We start from the raw sequence: 21,080 nt of genomic DNA, 5'->3' as shown, positions 1-21,080 counted from the left end.
TATTTCAGAGTGACCGCATACGAAAAGATCTTTTTATATTGTTCATTTAAACGTTCGAGTTGCAGCTTCAGGAATTAAGTGCTTGACGGAGTTCGGATGTCTCTTTCATCACATTATGTTGCATGTCTCTTAGTTTCTTAACACTAATTTCGATTTATTTTGCAGTTTTCAAGACATCTACACTGCTAAATTATTATTTTTAAGTAAACCTTCATACTCGCGAGTTATTTGTTTGTTCTGCTTATCAAAGAGTTCTTCGAAAGGACTATTAAGCCGGCATTTATAGTTTCTGAATGGTTTCTACTAGTATATTTAAAGATTTCAAAGTATTAGACTCTCCTCTATTTATTAATAATAATATTATTATTTAAATTAAGGGGATATTAAATCCCACATTATTTTAAAACCGAATAAGAGACTCAAAGATTGGAATCAAAGAGTTTCATGCCGAAAATAGTAAACTATAAAAGTATCGGCGATTACTAGCGTGAGCTAATGCACGTAGTCCTAGTACGTAGTACAATCTCGGGCAACTCGCAGCAAAGGTGGTAAAGTTCTGATCGCTATTCTTGGAATTTTTTTTAGGGGTGACTGAAACAAAAAAGACAAAAAACTGGTGAGATCTTTCTGATCAATAAATACAAAATGTTATATTCAGGCAATGACAATCAAGGAATTTTTTAATAATAATAATAACAATTTATTAAATATGATACATATATTACATAGTTTTGGTTACGTATCATACAATATTACATACATTTGTTTACGTATGAAATAATATTATATGCATTTCTTTACATTTGATACATTCATGTATTCTGATAATAATAATTTTTTTTCGCATTAATAATTATAATAATTTATAACATACGATACATAACTTACATACTTATCACTACATATGATACAACATTACATACATTTGTTTACATGTGATACGTACTTTACATGCATTTGATTACATTGATACATTTATTTTATTTTATTTTTTATTTTTTTCTTGGATGAGATGACATGTATTTTCTCAGTTTTCATCTTCGAAGCTTATTTGTGAGCTTATCTAAGGATTACACCAGTTATTATTTATTGCTCTTTATTTGCTGTGTTGGGAAGCTATGAAATCAAATCTATGTTTAATTGCCTTGATTTCCACAGCAGCCGTTGATTGATAAATACGCACGCACGCACGCACGCACGCACGCAGGCACGCACGCACGCACGCACGCACACACACACACACACACACACACACACACACACACACACACACACACACACACGCACGCACGCACGCACGCACGTCAACTTGGAATGTCTTCATGCGTCGCTGAACTGGAAGCTTGAACGAATATATTGTGTTTCTTGGCGTTTGTATGGTATTTTGGGTGCGTGTTTCTTGTTCATAGTATGTCCTTAGAACTCTTTTCAGGCTATTATAGTTTGTAAGGTTTCTGTATTCAAAAGGTAATTTGTTTATCATGTCTGGGATGTAGAAGTTTCGCGTGGCCTTTCCGTAGAATTTGTTGTATTTATATGTGATATAATTAGTAGTCTGAGGTCTTGTTAGGCGTTATGTATTTCTAACTGTCCTGTAGTTGGCATCGAAATAATGTTTTAGCAAAGTTGCATAGTGACATAAATGTTTTGCTGTCAGTATTTTGTATTCTGACATTGCAGTGTATATAATGTCGTTATTGTCTCTTTGTTCCAAAAAAAGATGAGTTTTATCATTTTGTACTGTAGCGACATTAATCTTTTTGACTGTAGATCTATGAGTGTGTGTGTGTGTTCAGGGGCCGGTTCGCCTGTTCTGAGGGACTAAAAACCCGATTTTCAGGGTAAAAAAGACATCTACCTCCGGATGAGACCGGCTAACTCACATTTATATTCAGATATGAATATATAAAAGTTCCTTACGGTATGGACGAGAATCGAAACCAGGTCTTCAACTTGTGATCCGTTGTACTATTTCGCCACACGTTCAATAAATATGATTAACTATCATAAGTATATATATTTATAATGAAATTGTTTCTGAATCTGTTTACGGCAACCAGCAAACACACTTTTCAAATCTGAGCTGGTTGTTTCGATGATTTTAGAATCACTTGCGAGAAAAACTCTAGCAGTTAATTGACACCATTGTGTGATCCTCTTTATACTGTTGTCTGAAAATAATATAAATTCTACAATTTATATTTCTGAGATACAGGATTAAAAACCTGACCTTTCTTTGAAAAACACCACACTTGCTTAAGGCAAAGAGAAACCACTTTCGCTAACCAGCTAAAAAATAAAAGTGACTAAAAAAGTGTACAGAAAGTGAAATCGATCCTGTAATGGTCTTTGTTCTATACGGTTGACATTCTAGTACACTGATATCGCCGTACGCCCACAGAATCTCCATAATTAGAAAAACAATTGTTCATTATAATTTATCCTTTGAATGTATTTTATATTTTTGTAATTAATTTACGCCGTTATTAATAAAACTCTTTACAGCCATTAAATTATATTATATATAATTTTTAAATATCAATCTATTTTGAGTTAAATAATATGCCGAAATATTACTCATGTCGAGTGGAACAAAGAATTTCTTATTTCAAAGAGAAAAGCGAAATCTTACTAATTGAGGGAACGAAAATATTCAAATATTAATTTTATTACAGTGAGTAACTTGTTTTTCATTATAATTGTATTAATAAATTTAAGCTAGCCATTGTGTAAGCGAACAGATGTTGAATATCTTACTGATAACATTACGAAACAACTGAGTGCTCTGAGTGTGAGTATAGCACCCGAAAAGAGATTGGCAATACTGCTCGTGGCAGTCCTGTAGTTTTCGAAACAATGTGCGCATATTCGTTGCCTAACCTATCCAAGTAAAACGTTGAGCCTTTCGAAAGTATAGCAGCATTATCCGATTATTACGACTCGTGCAGGAAATACGCGTGCATCTATTGTTGAAGGGTAATATAAATACAGATGGCTGCATCCGTACACTCATCTTCCCACAAGACAGCATCATGTTTTGCTTTCCACAGTGGCTGAAGATGGTGATGGTTGTGGGAGCCACAGTTTTCAAACTTAGCGATGCACAAGTTAAACCGATAATTTGTGGCGAAGGTGGACTTTCGTTATGCAATGCCGTACCACCTGCACCTGGTTTGTATACCTCTCAGAGCAACTTGTTGTAGTTATGGTAGTCAAAGTATTCTTTAGCATAATGATTAGATAAAATCAGTAGATTGAATTCGTTTATAATTTACCTTTTCGCATATCATATTGAATATTATTTATATGTATAATTTTTATCTTCAAATATCTATTTTACTGTAATATACAGAATTAAACTGCGCATTTCTAAACATATTAATAGAGACAGACCTACCATGCTACCCTCTGCTCACATTCTCATTAAGATTTTAGAATGCATTTGAGACATATTTTGGAAAGTAGATATTTATGAATTACAATTCTCTTCGTATTTTGATTGGAAGTTGGTGTCGACGTCCCACATCACTAACACAGGAGTGATTTTGTTGATTATTTTTCATACGCGATTATAATGAATCCAGCGATTATTCTTCCGACATCCCTATGCATGGCGCTTTCGTTCATTTTATCTTCTACTTAGAGATTAAATATGGTCGCCTCGTATTAATCGAAATGTATACCTCGTATTCAAATTCATTTAAACTCAACTACCACGTTGTCTGCGTTTTACTAATATTTCCAGTCTGCGTAACACATTATTATTATTTTTTTTGACAAGAGTTGATTATTTTATTTTGTAAGCTTCATATTCTAGTTCAAACTTTTGACAATCATATGTGTAACCGAAGAGCAACAGCTCGTTCAGGTACGATATGCATAAAGTTATTAAAAGTTATGTAATACATATTCATTATATACACATTTGTACATCCATATAATATACATATTATATATTATTATAAAATAATAACATAATAAAAATCATAGGAAACATGCTAATATGTACAGTGAAAGTTGCATAATATTAATTAGGAACCGAATGAAACAAAGAAGTTAAATAGCATTATAATGTTTTTTATATTATACACCTGCAGCAGGATATGTTTGACACCGATATGCAAAAATCCCTCATACAGGTATTCTGAACAGAGCTTCCTCATTGCTGTATGAAAATAAATACTCTTTATTCGAGTTTTGTATTTGTTTGGGTTACTTTCATTTCTTACTGTTAAAGGAAGTGTGTTGAATACTTTTGGCGCAAAATAAGTATAATGTTTGTGTATTGCTTCCTTATTTGCTTTAGGAACTATATATATTAGGCCCTTAGCCTGTAAATATCTAAGGCGTCATATATTTAGTATGGTGTATTTAATAGCACATTGCAGTATCCTTGTATTTGTTTCTACTTAAAATTTGAATTTCTTTATTCTGATTCGAAACCAGAGGTTTCAGCGTAGTGCGTTAGATTTCTCCCCAACTAAATATTGTAGTGTGCTTTGAATCCAGGCAGAATTTAATATTTTTGGCATGTTTAATTTTAATATTCTATTTAGGTAGAGAAATCTGTTTAACATAATCCTTATTTTTTTTACGACATCATTATATGCGCTTTTCTTACTATTAAACCTAGAAATACACTTTAATTGCTTTTTCAGAAGAAAATATTTCAGATTTCTTCTGTGGTGCATATGCATAAATGACTTTTTTTTCTTACTTTCTTTCAGTTACCACTACGTCTATTGAAGGCTATGGAAATGTTCGTTGTAGCACATGTGCGAATTCCAGCAACATTTGTGCAGACAAAATTCCAGTCAACATGACACTTTACACTAAAGCTCAACCCAGTGGAATAAGCTTCACAGATATCGACTGTTCACTATTAAGTTGCTCAAGTAACAGAATTTGTTCTTTAAGATCAACGGCTGGGAGCCTCAGTATTTTTGTCTGGAAAAAAGTGTGGTAAATCTTTTTACTCACTTATATAAATTGATAATTTTATATATTCCTATTTATTCAAACAGGAGAATTAGTCAATTGATTGAAGACCTTCCTATTTACGAAATTGGGAAGATGTTATTCAGAAAGTGACAACTATTTATTGTCAGTTTATCTTTTCGAAATAAAAGTAAAAATACGTTATTTAGACTGCACACGCCAAACTAATCTTGGTTTACTAGTAGAAAATTAACTACAGAAATATAAGTAATTTAAAAGATGAATTAAAATAACAAATATTTTTAAGATAATTTTTAAATATTTGTTTTATCATAATTTTTAAAATATTTTAAAATACTTGAAATATTTTAAAATATTTAAAATACTTTTAATTATCTAAAAAAATTAAATAGCATATATTTTTGACAGATACACCTATTAAACTTTGTTAATCGTAATCTATGTTTAAAAAATTAGGACTAGTTTTAATTTAATAGAGCGATTAGTGTGCCTTTGTAGTTCTGCGAAAATGGACTTTCTTTCATAGTTCTAAACAAGGAATCGTTAATCATTTCATAACCTATTGAGAATGGCGAGTTCATTAACGTGTTTTTAACTGTAACTTTTAAATGCGAATACTCTTAATTGTGATGATGACAGAATTTTTTTCCAGGAAACCCGAAATGCACTTCTTAGTGTTAATTCAGTTTGCGGTGTGATTGAGGTTGATTGGAGCGTGGGGACAAATGACTGCCTTGAACAGGCACAGGAAGATGTAGAATATGTCGGCATATTACTGGCCCGATTTATTTCTAATATAAGTGTAAGTAAACACATCATGATTGGTTATCTATCTATCTATCTATCTATCCATCTATCTATCTCTCTCTCTCTATCTATAGTCGCGACGCTGAAGTGTGCAGACGTGTCCAAAGTCGCTCTTGCCTAAAGTTGTATTTTGTGCGGTCGAATACGTCAATCAGCTTCAAGATTTATACCTACATAAACGTAAGCACCTAATCTATCGCGTTAAAAAATTAGTTTTCTAAATTTGTGAAGCTAGGAAAAGTTATATTAAATTTAAATTTTTAAAATCTTCTTTGTTCGTGTGCTTATTGTTACAACGGTATGCCTTCGAGTACCGGGAATTTGTGATAGCTTGCGTTTCCCCTTATTCGCCCGAAGCAATGGCCAGTATAAACCACAGCATATCACCACCAGCAGCAGCCGGTCCAAGCCCGAGCTCAGCAGGAATCGGTCAAAGGTCGCAGAATTCCGATCAAGGAAAAGACGCCAGCCACATCGCCAGAGAAGAAAAAGACATCAGTCTCAGCCCCCCCGGACAACAACGGACAAAGGTCAGTACTCTCTGTCTCCTATGCTAACATTGTAGCTAATACTTCCGCGCGAATTAATACCACTGCCACAACGCGTACAAACGTTCACCCAGCCAACCGCTTTTCCCGAGATAACGGAATTGTAATTTTCGCAATCGAAAATACCCCACTGGAAAAGTATCTAGATGCAGTAGCTCAACATGTTCCCCCAAAAAATATAACTCACATTTCAAGAGTTGCCGGAACCGTACAAATGTACTTTAACAACGCATCTTGGTCTGAGACATTAATTGAAAAGGGAATAGATATCGGAGCATGCCACGTGAATATCTCACCAATCGCAATTGCTCCCACAAAAGTAACAGTGTCAAATGTACCACCGGAAATAAGCCATCAAATGCTTCGCGGATTACTATCAAAATACGGCGCAGTGACAGGTAAAATCCGAACGCTACGCGCCTCTACAACTAGGCCTGAATTCGCTCACATCAAGAGCTTTAGAAGACAGGCTCTAATGCACTTTGGCGACAATACAATCGGCTCCATACCCAAAATAATCAACACAGAAATAGACGGAGTACCCTACACCTTTTATATTACTGTTGCAGCTCAGTGCTTTTACTGCCACGAAGAAGGCCATGTAAGGAAGTTATGCCCGTATATACCCAGAAATGAGAAACCGGTTAACAATACTACTAACCCTAGCGAATCAGAGAATCAGAAGCAGCAAGCAGCCAACCCCAAAAAACAGAGCATCCCTAACAAACAACAAAGATCTCAAGGAAACAGCTCTCAGTCCAGTACCGAGGAGACAAAATCAAGTGGTAGCACTAAAGAAACCCAACCTTCGAAAGAACCTCCACCAACATCGATTAAAAGCAATCCTAGAGAAAAGGAAACGGAACACAGACAACTAACCAACTCTGATAAAGATACAAATAACGAAGAGGAGCAAGAAACAAAAACGGAAAAAAAGCCAAAGACAAACCAGCGCAGCTGCAGCAGGAAACCTTTGCCTCCAAGCACTCTGGAACCCTCCCAGCAGCCTGTAGAGGGGGATGAAGAGATCGAGCTTCTTGAGTCCTCAGATGATGAAGAGGAAACTGGAAATGCAAGTCTTCCTCACACTGAAGGCCCACTTACAAGTGAGCAGCTTCAGAGCTTTCTTAAAAAAGTTCGAGGCTCTTCACAAAAACTGCTAACAGCCTATGACTACACCGCTGATATCAGTGGCCTTATCACCCAGCTGGAAGACTTAAGAACTATTCTGGCAGGAAAAAGAGGGAGAAAAACCACCAATCTTAGGAAAAGGATATACTACCTGATAAACGGGCTTGAATCCCAGCGGCAGCGTAACTATCCATAAAGGAAGTGAGAATTACCGCACCAAATAAAACTAAACCATAAAAATAATGAGCACCTCAATAAACCTTCTCTCACTAAACGCTAGAGGATGTGCCACACCACTGCGAAACAGGCTGGTCCTGCAGCATATCCTTGCCCACCGGCCAGAAATAGTTATGCTGCAGGAAACAAACTTCCATTGCAATAGCAAAGCTTCATATCAACACTGGAAGAACTGGCCTTATACCATGCATCACTGTCCTGCCATACAACTTCATGGATCGGGAGTCAGCATTGGAATTCACCAAAACAGCGCTCTAAAAGTAGAAATAATCGATACCTTTCCTGGGTGTGCAATATATGCACTCATTACAACTCAGACAGGAAAGAAAATATATATCATTAACATATACATCCCACAAAATGACCAGCTTGCAGTGCAGGTACTGGAGTTTGTGCGAAACCACCTCAGCAAGGTCAATGACCACATCATACTGGCAGGGGATTTCAACTGCACTCTGGATCCTGCAATGGACAGACAGCAATGCCAAGAACATCGACACTCACTAGCTCAGCTTCTCCAGGATGTAATAAATGACTTCGAGCTGACTGACACCTTCAGACACTTGCACCCACATGAGAAAATGTTCTCCTGGAGAGCCAAAGGTGGTCCTACCAGTGTCTTATACCAGGCACGGCTCGACAGATACTACACATCTATGCACACAATACCCTACATCAGGAGAGTCACATACCATCCATCTCATGCATCAGACCATGATTCCATCCTTCTTAACATTTGCTTTCCTGGACACACCAGATACAAAGGAGGAGCATACTGGATATTTAACAACAGCCTACTAAAGGATACAGAATATCTCAGAACCTCTAAAATCTATATCGAAACTCTCATCAGAGATATACCTACTTCACAATCAATTTCCGAGTGGTGGTCACCTTTTAAATCCAAAGTTAAGGTATTCACTCAAAAATATAGTCACCGAAGAAATTTGAACAAGCATTCAGCCCTTAAAAATTTGCAACAACAACAGCAATTGCATCATCCAGAATCTGAGGAATACCAATCCCTAGAAGCCACCATACGCTCACACCTAGAGCACTCTGCAAGAGGAGCACTAATAAGAGCACGACGCAAACATATTAACTTCGCAGATGCCCCTACAAAGTATTTCTTTTCACTAGAAAAACGCCAACAAGAGTGCACCACTATATCTGCTATTAAAACAGATAATGGAAACATCATAGAAAATCATGACGAAATCCTCTTATATACCTTGCAGTACTACAAAAATTTGTACTAAGCCAATCCAACATCTATGGAGGCCACGAATATAATTCTCTCCGATGTGAAAAGACTCTCACCAACAACAAGGAGTAACACAGAACTCCCTATCACGTTACACGATCTGAAAACTGCCTGCACCTCCTTACCTAAAGATAAATCTCCTGGCATAGACGGGCTCACCACTGAATTTTATCAGTCCTTCTGGGAACAGCTTGGACCTATCCTCTACAGAGTATTTGTCGAAGCGAATACCAATGGCTTTCCACTCAATATGACAACATCAGTTATCAAACTCATTCCAAAGAAAGGAGACGCGACGAAACTAGGAAACTGGAGACCCATCTCTATCACAAACACCGACTGCAAAATTATATCCAAAGCCATTGCCAACAAACTTAAACCCGCTCTGAGCGAAATAATAAATAGGCATCAGAGCTATTCCATCCCTGGAAGATCTATCCACGAAAACTTACACCTCATAAGGGATCTAATAAGCATAGCGAACAACAACAGTGAAACAATGGGTCTTGTAACACTAGACCAAGAAAAAGCTTTCGACCGCGTTGAACACCTTTACCTCTTCAACTGCTTGAAAGCATTTGGCTTTGGCTCAGGCATCATTCACTCTATTAAAATGTTGTATGCCAAGGCACAGTTTTGCATGAAAATAAACAACAGGCTTACCATCACTGCACCATACAGCAGAGGTATTAAACAAGGCTGTCCACTCTCCGGTCCTCTTTACACAATTGCCATCGAACCCTTTTTGTGTAGACTCAGCATGCTGCTCAAAGCATGCCGCCCTAAACTTCCCTACCAAACCATAACCCTGACAGCATATGCTGATGATGTTACAATCATAGCCAGCAAAGAAGAGGACTTTCATAACATACAAAAGGCATACCAACAATATCAGGCAGCTTCAGGAGCCAAACTAAACACACATAAAACCATAGGACTATGGTGTGGCAAATGGAAAAACCGAACCGATTCCCCAATGTCTGGTACCTGGTCCACAGAGGGAAACAAATACCTGGGGATTTACCTAGGAAACACACGCTCTTATGTGGATAAGAACTGGGAAACACTAAACAAGCGTTTCAAGCAAGTTCTAGGAAAGTGGGCAGCAATACGAGCTTCTGCCTCCACAAGAGGGAGAACAATAATCGTTAACCAAATAGCCACCAGTGTCCTTTGGCATACACTAAAGATTCTTACGCCACCAGTGCAATTCATCAAACAAATAAAGTCAACCATATATCGATTCATATGGAATAAAACAAACTGGCTTTCCTACTCTCAGCTATGTACTTCTCTCAAAGATGGAGGACAAAAGTTGGTCTCCATTGACAACAGGATAACAACGTTCCGCGCTCGATTTCTCATAAATGCCCTACAACAGGAAACATCACACAAATGCACCACTGAGTATATTTTCACTTCTGCCACTAGAGGTCTCTCTCTCTCCACCATCTTAAGAATGACAACAGCTCAAGTGCCTGTAAATTTAACAAATTTCTACAAAGATGCCCTTCGACGATGGAAGAAGCTAAACCTCCAGCACACAGTGAAGACAGCATCCCTACCTGAAATCCTCATGGAACCCATCTTTCACAACACGATGGTAAGAAGCCAGATCACTCAGAAAGAATTTTTCTTTCCTCCATGGAGCTGGCGAAACGTGAGGATCTTGGGTGACATTCTTTCTCCAAGCCTCACCTGGCGCTTTCCAAATTCGCTCGAAAACCTAGAATATGGGAATGAGTCTGAGCAGATAGACACCGTAAAGGCCGCGTTTCAAGCCGCTATGCCTGATAACATAACAGAAGTGGGGCTTAGCCCTCCAAACTCAGAAGTTCTGGTGCCTATCTTTCTAATAAAAACCAATAACTCATGGGAGAAACTTACACCCAGCAACACCAACAAGATCTACAGTACACTAACACAACAGTCGAACCAAAGCACTTTGTTGGAAAATCCTGCATCATCTGATCAAACAATATTTCAATAGGATCTACCATATCGCACAAGAGCCATCAAACCTGACGCAGATATTCAGTGGAGAATGTGGCATAATATATTACCCACTCCTACTATATTACGAAAATTTAACTCAAACGTCTCAGATAACTGCCTCTTCTGCTACCAATTAGGAACGGTCCGGCATATATACTTGGAATGCCCAGTCAACACTAAATTAATCAGTTTGACTCGGGAAACGGCAGCTCTTACCTGTGGTAATCTTCATACAGAAGAGGAATATTTCAATCTCGCCCATGTGGAGTCAAATAACCATTCATTCTGCAATTACCTTTTCATCACCGCAAAAGCGGTAATATACAACTTCTACCTCAGACATACAAAACCAGACAGCACAGCAACTTCACAGAGAGAGGCAACTGACCAACTCACTGCAGCCTTCCAACAAAAGGTGAGATGTCGGATCCTACACGAGCATCACCACCATAGGCAAAACAACACCTTAGATCTTTTCCACCAAGAATGGAATCCACGGAATCAACTCCTGGCTGAGCAGGGCGACTGCATTATAATCCACTTTCCAGCATAGAAGTGACACCTTTACCCCCCCCCCAAAAAAAAAAGAAAGGGGGAAGAAAGAAGGATTGTTGTGCTTAACAGTGCGAAAGTTAACCAGCTGGCACTCTCATGTTAATAGATAATATTGTGCAAAAGTAACTTCTATGTTCTTCCACATTTATGTTATGTTAAAATAAGATCTTATGTTATCATGTTAAAATAACTCTTAATGGCTTTAATTTAATTAAAAAAAAAAAAAAATGTAATTAGCCTTATAAGTGACCTCGATGTAACATACCTCAACAAGAGTATGAGCATGTAACCTCTCTGTCTGACTGCAGAGAAACAAAAACCGGTTAATCATGTAAATAAGATTGTTATGTTTACAATAAAAAAAAAAAAAAATATCTCTCTCTCTATATATATATATATATATTTTTTTTTTATGAAACAAATTGAATGACTAGAACCGAGATTTAATTAAAAAGGTTTTAATATAAACACACTACTAGTTTCGGCCTGTAACATCCTTCTTCAGGTGACATTATAAAAGAAAAAACACTAAACATTGAGGGTTAAAAGACTATGAACAACACAGACAGTCTTTATACATAATTAGCATTAAAACGTTGTAGTTGTATTTGAAGCTCTTCTTTCATTTGTTGCATTGTTGGGAGAGTGCGTGCTTGCTGCATCACGTGAACGCCAGTACATGATTACAGCTGAATGCCTATCCGGGAGGTTGTAGCTTAAGTTGTTATTTAGATGAACAGGATTGAAGATTATTTCTCTCGATTCCACAATTTTTCTCTCTATTTCGTCACTGCAACGGAAGATGTTTGTAGATTTTTCCAGCAGACTTTGTGACTTTGGTTATCATCATTAGGATTAGCCAAGAAAAGGATATGACTTGATAATGCACTTGCTCGCTGTCTCTTGTAAGTAATGTCTCTCATGTGTTCTTCCATACGCATTTCGACAGATTTGTCTGTCTGCACGAAATAAGGAAAATCGCAGTCACATAATATTTTATATACGCCAGGGTATTTGAGTTGATGATGACAAGGTTTTGGGTGGCTAATTAAGGAACGGATCTTTGGAAGTGGAGTGAACAAGGTTTGATATTGTATTTTTTTAGAACTTTTGCTAATTTATGTGAAACAGTACTTATGTAAGGAATAGATATATTGCTTTTGAATCTATTTGTTTCTTCTGAGTGATGTCTGGGAGGATTAAGAAGGAATTTGTTAATGATTTTCTTGGAATATCCATTAACTTCGAAAGAAGTTTTCAGATGGTTTATTTCTGTAAGCAGTTCATTTGGATCATCAAGAAGAGAACGGGCTCTATGTCCCAAGGTGGAAATTATTCCAAGCTTATGAGGAGGGAAATGATGGGATTGACTGTGCAGATATCTGTTGGTATGTGTGGGTTTTCTATATATCGATATTTTTAGTTTACCAGCAGAAGAGCGAGTCAGTTTGACATCAAGAAAATGCAAGGAATTATCCGTTTCAAGCTCAGCAGTAAACTTAATACTTTGATGTCGGCTATTGAGATGTACGAGGAAAACCATAAGGGATTCATGTCCATGGCTCCAAACAATGAAGACATCATCCACATAACGTTTCCAAACTTTAGGTGTTAAAATAAAGGAAGAGATAGCCTTGGTTTCAAAATCTTCTAAGTAAATATTTGCAAGAACAGGAGATAAAGGATTACCCATAGCCAGTCCATGATTTTGTTTGTATATATTATCTTGAAATTTCAAGTAACCGGACCTGATGCAATGTGTAAGCAAGGCTAACATTTTTTTGGATAACTTGTCCGTGAGTAATGTTAGGACTTCATCTGTTGGGACATTAGTGAACAAAGAAGTTATGTCCAAGCTAGCCATGATGTCATTTTCATCACCTGTAATATCCTTGATGTATGTAACAAATTCTGTAGTGTTCTAGATAAAGGAAGGTGATTTCCCTGAAAAACGTTTGAGGTATTTGGCAAGGTATTTTGAAAGATTGTATGTAGGAGAATCGATACCTTCTACAATTGGGCGTAATGGGGTGTTCTCTTTATGGATTTTAGGAACACCATATATGCGAGGAATTAACGGATGGAGAGAGCGTAGAGATAAACGGACGTTTCGGGATAATTCAGTTGTTGTTTTTAATAAGTTGTTTGTACGATTTTGAAGTTCACGAGTTGGATCTCTCTCAAGTATTGAGTAGGTATCATTATGTAGTAATTCAATCATTTTATTCTTGTAATCTTCGGAGTTCATGATGACTGTTGCATTTCCTTTATCTGCAGGGAGGACTCTGTTGTTTTTTAAACTTTTAATAGCTTGTTGATACACATAAGCGGGTCAACAATTTTTAATAAATTGTTGACCCGCTTATGTGCGGACCTGTTTATGGAAAAATTTGAAAATGATATTTTCTCTAACATTTCTCCCAAACCTTCGATTTGGTTGAGAACCAAAGATAATATGGAAAACCTCATGGTGTTTCTTAATAAAATCAACTCACTACATAATAAGATCAAATTTACTATTTAACTCGAAAAGAACAAAGAACTACTCTTTCTGTACATACTGGTTAAGAGACACTATAACAATTTCTAACTTTCTATCTACAGGAAATCCAAAGACACAGGAAGATATCTACAGTATTTGACAAACCATCACAAGTCACAGAAACAGAGCATAATACACGTGATACGCAACAGAGTCCAAACGTTTATTCCAAAAGAACGTTATAGACTGGAAAATCAGCTCTATGCCTTACATCGAAGATGACTATAGACACCGAACGTTCAAAGAAGCAGCAGTAGTTCTACGCACAGGCAATAATTTAAATAGAAATCAGGGTATTATCCTTAAAGATATATGGAAAAACCTTATCCCTTCTCTCAACTGAACAGAACTACAATTAGCGAATAACCATGTGAGGCGTAGTCATGTACTTGTTACTGACTGAAGCATCCGAAGTCATGCACGCTACACCACACGAAATACAAATGGAGCTGCTTGAGAGTTACTAACGTTTCTGCATTCATTTAATTTTTTGCATTTGTATGAGCACAGTTACAGCCTTGAGAAAACTAGTCAGAAGCTATGATCTTTTTTAAAAAATGTATGGTCTCATTAAAATAAAGTCATGAGTTTTGATATAAAACTATTTTATATTTATCTATTCATCCATTATATAATTTCAGGTGGTGTCGTTACAGCACCAATCACCAAATTTGTCAAAGAACAATACTGTTTCAATGGCAGAAGGATCCAACCAAATTGTCTGCTGGACTTAAATCCATGTAACAAGAGCTTTGCCCTTGATAACCTGATTCCATCCGGTGAGTAAAACGTATTAGCAGACTGCCAAATATCACATTTACCATGTAACTTTGAATGTTTTATGCTTCATTTTTAATCGATGAAAATACCGAAGTGGTTTTCCGAAATAAATAATTATTATCCTAAAGGAAATCGTCTTTCCACAAAATCATTTATTCTTAGGATGGATGAATGGAAAAACGTATCTGAATTAACATTCTTGCGATTTTTTCCGATTAACAGAAAATAGTTGATGCAAATCTTGTATTTATGAAAACGAAGATAAAATCGGTAAAACATGTTCTTTGTCTGTGTTGCAAGGGAGCATCAGATTTTTATCGTGAAAATCTACAACTTTGGAGTGGAAGAGATGCCGTATCTATAACCTCTCATTCGTTCTAATTTGAGAACCTTGATTTAAGAAATGATTTCTTACAAATGCTGTGTTTCATTTCTTTGAAGAGAAGAAGGAAGACATGGAGATTCAAACAGAAAAAAATAACAAAAACTCAATATACCGGATACTGTTCTTAACAATTCAGCAGTGATGAATGATGTCTCAGAAAACTACGAACAAAATTTAAAGTGGAATTGAGAAGGAAATGTTTTAATATCTTCAAGAATTAAACACCCGAGATATCTCACCTTTTGAAAGCCCAGTTGGCTCTACTGTGTGGAAAACCGTAGATCACGCCAGAAGTGCACCCACATTAAGATATTTCCCAAACTCCGAAAGATTCTTTGCTTTTCCCATTGTGATAAACACTGCTGACGACGACTGATCAGCAGCATTCTTAAATAGTTTTCCAGGTAACTATTTAAGAATGCATGCGGTAACGTATGTGGCCAATTGTTGCATACATGTGCGTAAATGATGTTTACATGCACCTACGCAAAGGTTTCTAATCCAGTGGCCGTATGTGTGTGTGTATATATATCAAGAATTGTCACGTAGTGCTGAGACTTAGGAATTTGTCTTATGTTTCGTATTTGTTGGGGGTGGGGGGGGGGGGGGGTGGGGGGGGGGGGGGGTGGGGGGGGGGGGGGGTGGGGGGGGGGGGGGGTGGGGGGGGGGGGGGGTGGGGGGGGGGGGGGGTGGGGGGGGGGGGGGGTGGGGGGGGGGGGGGGTGGGGGGGGGGGGGGGTGGGGGGGGGGGGGGGTGGGGGGGGGGGGGGGTGGGGGGGGGGGGGGGTGGGGGGGGGGGGGGGTGGGGGGGGGGGGGGGTGGGGGGGGGGGGGGGTGGGGGGGGGGGGGGGTGGGGGGGGGGGGGGGTGGGGGGGGGGGGGGGTGGGGGGGGGGGGGGGTGGGGGGGGGGGGGGGTGGGGGGGGGGGGGGGTGGGGGGGGGGGGGGGTGGGGGGGGGGGGGGGTGGGGGGGGGGGGGGGTGGGGGGGGGGGGGGGTGGGGGGGGGGGGGGGTGGGGGGGGGGGGGGGTGGGGGGGGGGGGGGGTGGGGGGGGGGGGGGGTGGGGGGGGGGGGGGGTGGGGGGGGGGGGGGCAATAACGTTATACGGAATAAATTTTTTTAGAAAGCTAAATATAACCGAAATATTAAATAATATATAAAATATTTCTTAATTTTTTAAAAAATATTTTTTAAAAGAAATGTTTTTTAAAAATATTTCTTATATTGGAAATATTTCCTTTTTTTCACATATCCGTGAAGAATTTCGTGAGATTAATTTGTCCCACGCTTAACTTTCCACCGATGAATTGTTGGCGATGAATTGTCCGGATTCGATGAAATTCAGCCTGGTTTGAAATTCCTCCTATACAAATTTCACAGGAAAAATTATAGAAATTCTATGCTGACGAAAAAAAGAATAACTCAATTGCTTTGAAAAGCTCCCATTTTTTTAAAAATATTTTTATATTCCACCTTAACCCTCAGTATTGACCAGAGCTAAATATAAAATAATAAAATAAAAAATATTGGATAATAGCTTCTTCACTACATAACAGTATCTCATCTCTATTTACTTCCTAACATGAGTTTTATTGTTTACAATTAAAATGAAGCCCAGCATGACTACATTGTATCTATATTGTATGAGTATTTATTAGCGATATCACAACCGCACACGCATCGCCCCCCCCCCCACACACAGGGAGCAGTTTAAATCCCAGTGCTCAGTACTTAGCAGTGGTGTAACCTATTAATATCTTTTTGTGATGCTGTTCCTGTTTCTATTTCAGTTGTAAAATTTTTAAGGACACACAGAAAAAAAAAAAAACTATTGTAGTTTCAATAACTCTGCTCCAGTTGGATGGAAAAATGCGACATTTTAATATGCTCCTAAGAAACAGGTAGCTATGACTCAGATCAATCATTTATTTTCATATTTGGCAAAATGATTGGAATTGACATTAATTGATATTAAGGACCTAAATATCAAGTAGATATTTACATACAATATATGCTCTGCTTCTAGTGAAAACAACAGAAATATTGCTAATAAAATATACAATTTTGAACGACTTCAAGCTGTATTGAATGCAAACTGACGCTAATGTTAATGCGCATGACATCCAATGCACATTTGTTATAATTCGCAAAGCACAGAACAATACGCGACTTTATCTCTGGTTTGGGAGTTTGCTTTTTGTATTTCGTAAGAATACACGGAATATCAACACGAGAAATCAATTTACCATAGATTATGTTGACAAAAGTATTGGAACACTTTTGTCGTGTTAAAACATGCAAGGGTCGCTGCAGAAGTACTTCCATAGCGTCGGAAGCATTAATTTGTCCAGGTAGCCATCAGATGTTATTGTTTAGGGTACATCCAGCAATGGACCAAGCCTCATCTAACTGACATCCCATACCATTATCGAATCTCCACCAAACTTGACAGTTGGGATGATGCAGTCCTGACGGAACTGTTCCCAGGGTAATCTCCGGATTACCAGATTAACAAATATTACATATTTCACATTAAAATAATTCTTCTGCTTATAAGAGTTCTAATTATGATAAACAAGAAACAAACCAGCATCTGAGTCAGCTTTTAACTTTTATTGTCACATTTCAATTGATCAAAATCCGGAAGTGATTCCTTAGATCATGGGTCCAAACTGAAACCCATCAAAGGACCTATTTTAATTTCCTATTTCCATCCCCACAGATTGTTAAAACACATTGATTTTTATGAAGGAAATCGTTAAGTTCGCTGACCGTATCCGGCTCGCAGGCCGCCAGTTTGCTACCCCTGCTCTAGACGTTTCTAATTGTTATTTGCGTACATAACTGGATTAATGGAAAGGAATTGTAACATAATTAGTTTGGATTATTGAATGAAATTGTAGATCAAGACTAAAACCTTTTCACTAAAACTATTCCAACAGTGTATTTCAAAGAGTTGCATATTTTATTACGTATTAAACTTTCATTTAGAAAGGCCTTGTTTCTTTAAAAAACGAAAATAAAACTATAAATAGGTATAGGTTTTGGCTTTCCTGTATTATACAGTTTAACTACTCTGTAAGTTTACACTTATCAAAGCCATCTGAGATCCGTGGCAGTACTGTAGAATACTCAAGGTTGGGCGGAAGGACAGAACTTAGCCACATCAACATGGTCAGCTATTTTGTATTTTTTTTTCTTTTTTCTTAAAAACTTTGGTGAGTAGTTTAGTGATTTTGTTTATTCGTACTGCCTGAATTTCTCTTGTTTTCGTTACTTATTAATTTTTGATGGTTTCATATTTTTTTAAAACTTTCTCAGGAATGTACGAAGATAGCATTTTTGTTTTCCTAAAATCATCGTTACAGTTTCGTCTTCTCTCTCTCTCCTGGGTTTTGCTCTTCGTTTCATTCAATGTTTTCAATGCTTCTGCCTATTTTCATTGTTTTTGTCTTGTTATTGCTGATTTTCATAGCAAATTTTTTACAGCAGTTATTCAATTTGCTCAGGCAATCTTGTAGACTTGTACTGGATTTATTTAAACGTATAACATCATGTGCATAAAGTAAAGAACTGAGATTAACATAGCCAGTTTTGCTATCAGGTTTAATACAATTTTCCTTCATAATTCAATCCATATAGACAATGAATAACAGTGGAGATAATGTGAACCCATGTAACTTATCTGATTTAACATCATACCATCTTCCTGTACTTTCTTCAATTGAAATTGAAGAAATGTGAATACATTCTGACTTACAATGCAAATAAAGACTAAGTATTATTCGATATAATGTCCTATTGACACCATATAACTGTAGCATTTTGAACAGCTTCCCTCTTGGCCTTGTGATATGCCTTTTGCATGTCTGCAAAACTAAAATACAAATCTTTGCTATATTTCCACAGTTTCTCAACTATTTGTCTTAATGTTAAAATCTGATCCTGACAACCTCTGTTTGGTCGGAATCCAGCTTGTTCTTCACCAATCTTCTCCTCCACAATTTTTCTTAGCCGTTTCTTAAGAATACTTGCATAACGCCTAGTAGGGAAATTCCTCTGTAATTATCACATTCAATTTTGTTTGTCTTTTTTTAGAGATGGATACTACGAGCGATCTACCCCAATCATTTGGAATTGGACTCTCTATGACCATGTCTTCTGAAATATGAAATGCAGCCACTATAAAACTTTTATACCTCCATATTTTAGTATTTCAGGTCGAATATCATCTGCCTTCCAAATTATTTAAAAACATTTAATTTATGTTTTTTTTTTGTTTTTTTTAAATACAAAATATGTTTCATTTATTCATTTTAAAATGATTTTTATAATCCAGAAACCATTCTAACTGCACCGGACTAAACATGAAAATTTTTTAAAGGCATATGAAGCCCTAATAAGCAGAAGAGGTGGTTTCACGCAGCAAATGAAATTTATTACCTACTTACGGGCAGGGGCTGTTCGTGCATAGGTACTGCGAAACTGCAGTCCCTATGCATCCCCAATATTTCTCGATATATAAATATATTTATTAATTTATTTATATTTGCCTGTAATATTTAATTTTATCATCAAGAATCGTATACAATTATCTTATTTTGTAAAACAATAATAAAAATCCATCTTGTAGCACACAGGAGAACGAAGGACGCTAAGCGCATTGTGTTTTCCACAGTGCCATATTGCCACCCGCGCAAGCATATGCACGTATTAGTGAGATACGAGATATTAGCGTAATGTGGCACTATCCGTCGCACAACTCCACTGTTGTTTATATGTAGTTTGCACCAGTAGGCGAGTGTTCGTAGTGCTTATCGTGTTTACTCCTTCTCTTTAAATATTTGGCCATTACAATGAAAGACATAACATTTGTTATAGTAATTTTTAAGTAATTTTGAATTATACCAAACTCTATGATTTTATCGATATTAAACAATATTTTTTCATGTTTATTTATTTATTTTTTTACATTTTTACCATAATTTCGATATTTTATACAAACACGTATACACTGTACTCACAGTGTGTATGTATATTTTGAAAGTTGCAGAACCCCCACGATATGAAGCCACCAGCCGCCACTGCTTACGGGCGGTAATGTAGTTACACTACATTACCGCCCGTAATGTAGTTACAAAAAAGAGACAGGAACAATTTAAAGCGAATAAGATAAAGAACTCATGAAATTATATAAAAAATCGGCAATAGACAAATTCATTGTTTGGCTTTTATTTAATAATTAATTAAACAATTAAGCATTATAGTTGTGATGGAATGCCAAAACATGAATATGGATTATTGGAATATTACATATAACGATGGTGAAATAAAGAGAGAGAGAGAGGGAGAACATTCACTCATTTCATTCTCGCTTCAGACATTGATGGCGGTTGACAAATACATTCATTTCCTTTGCTATAACATTCAACTATAACGCACGAATATGTTTTACAATATACTTTGTATGCATGAATACTGTTACTTCATGCTGTTAATAAACCAAAAGAGTGACGAGACCATCCTGACATGTGGCAATTATAACACGAAACAACACAACATGCAACCCATCTAATATTTTGTAACTACTCTCTCATTATCAAAGCTGAGGTGCTCATTGTTAGAAGACTAGGTGGCTAATAACCTGTACAGTAGTCACAGGTATATTTCTATATTCTTTCTTTACACTATTTGATCAAAAAAGACTAACTTGTTTGTTCCCCCTGACCTCGACGAAGGCACATAAAGAATATAAGAATATTTTGACAAAGAGTATTGCAAACAAACAAACAGACAAATAAAAAACTCTAGGCTGTAATAGGTAGATAAAGAGAGAAAAAAAGAAAAAAAAATTATAATAACAGAAAAAATGGAATTCGT

At 37.1% G+C, this 21,080-nt stretch overlaps 1 protein-coding gene across 1 annotated transcript; it reads left to right on the top strand.

The window, feature by feature from the left end:
• Window positions 1-3,031: 3,031 nt before the first annotated feature.
• LOC150103400 (uncharacterized) lies at window positions 3,032-19,372 on the top strand. The gene is made up of 4 exons (XM_090398467.1): window positions 3,032-3,171; window positions 4,728-4,895; window positions 14,680-14,817; window positions 19,299-19,372. The coding sequence occupies exons 1-4, from the start codon at window positions 3,033-3,035 to the stop codon at window positions 19,370-19,372; spliced, it is 519 nt and encodes a 172-aa protein (XP_090254593.1). The 5' UTR covers window position 3,032.
• Window positions 19,373-21,080: the final 1,708 nt, after the last annotated feature.

Source organism: Typopeltis vanoorti, chromosome 9 (genome assembly GCF_054136105.1).
Source record: "Typopeltis vanoorti isolate ZY-2024b chromosome 9, IOZ_Tvanoo_1.0, whole genome shotgun sequence".
Classification (NCBI taxonomy): domain Eukaryota; kingdom Metazoa; phylum Arthropoda; class Arachnida; order Uropygi; family Thelyphonidae; genus Typopeltis; species Typopeltis vanoorti.
Note: the sequence above shows the minus strand (reverse complement) of the source record. Positions and strands in the feature narration are given on the sequence as shown.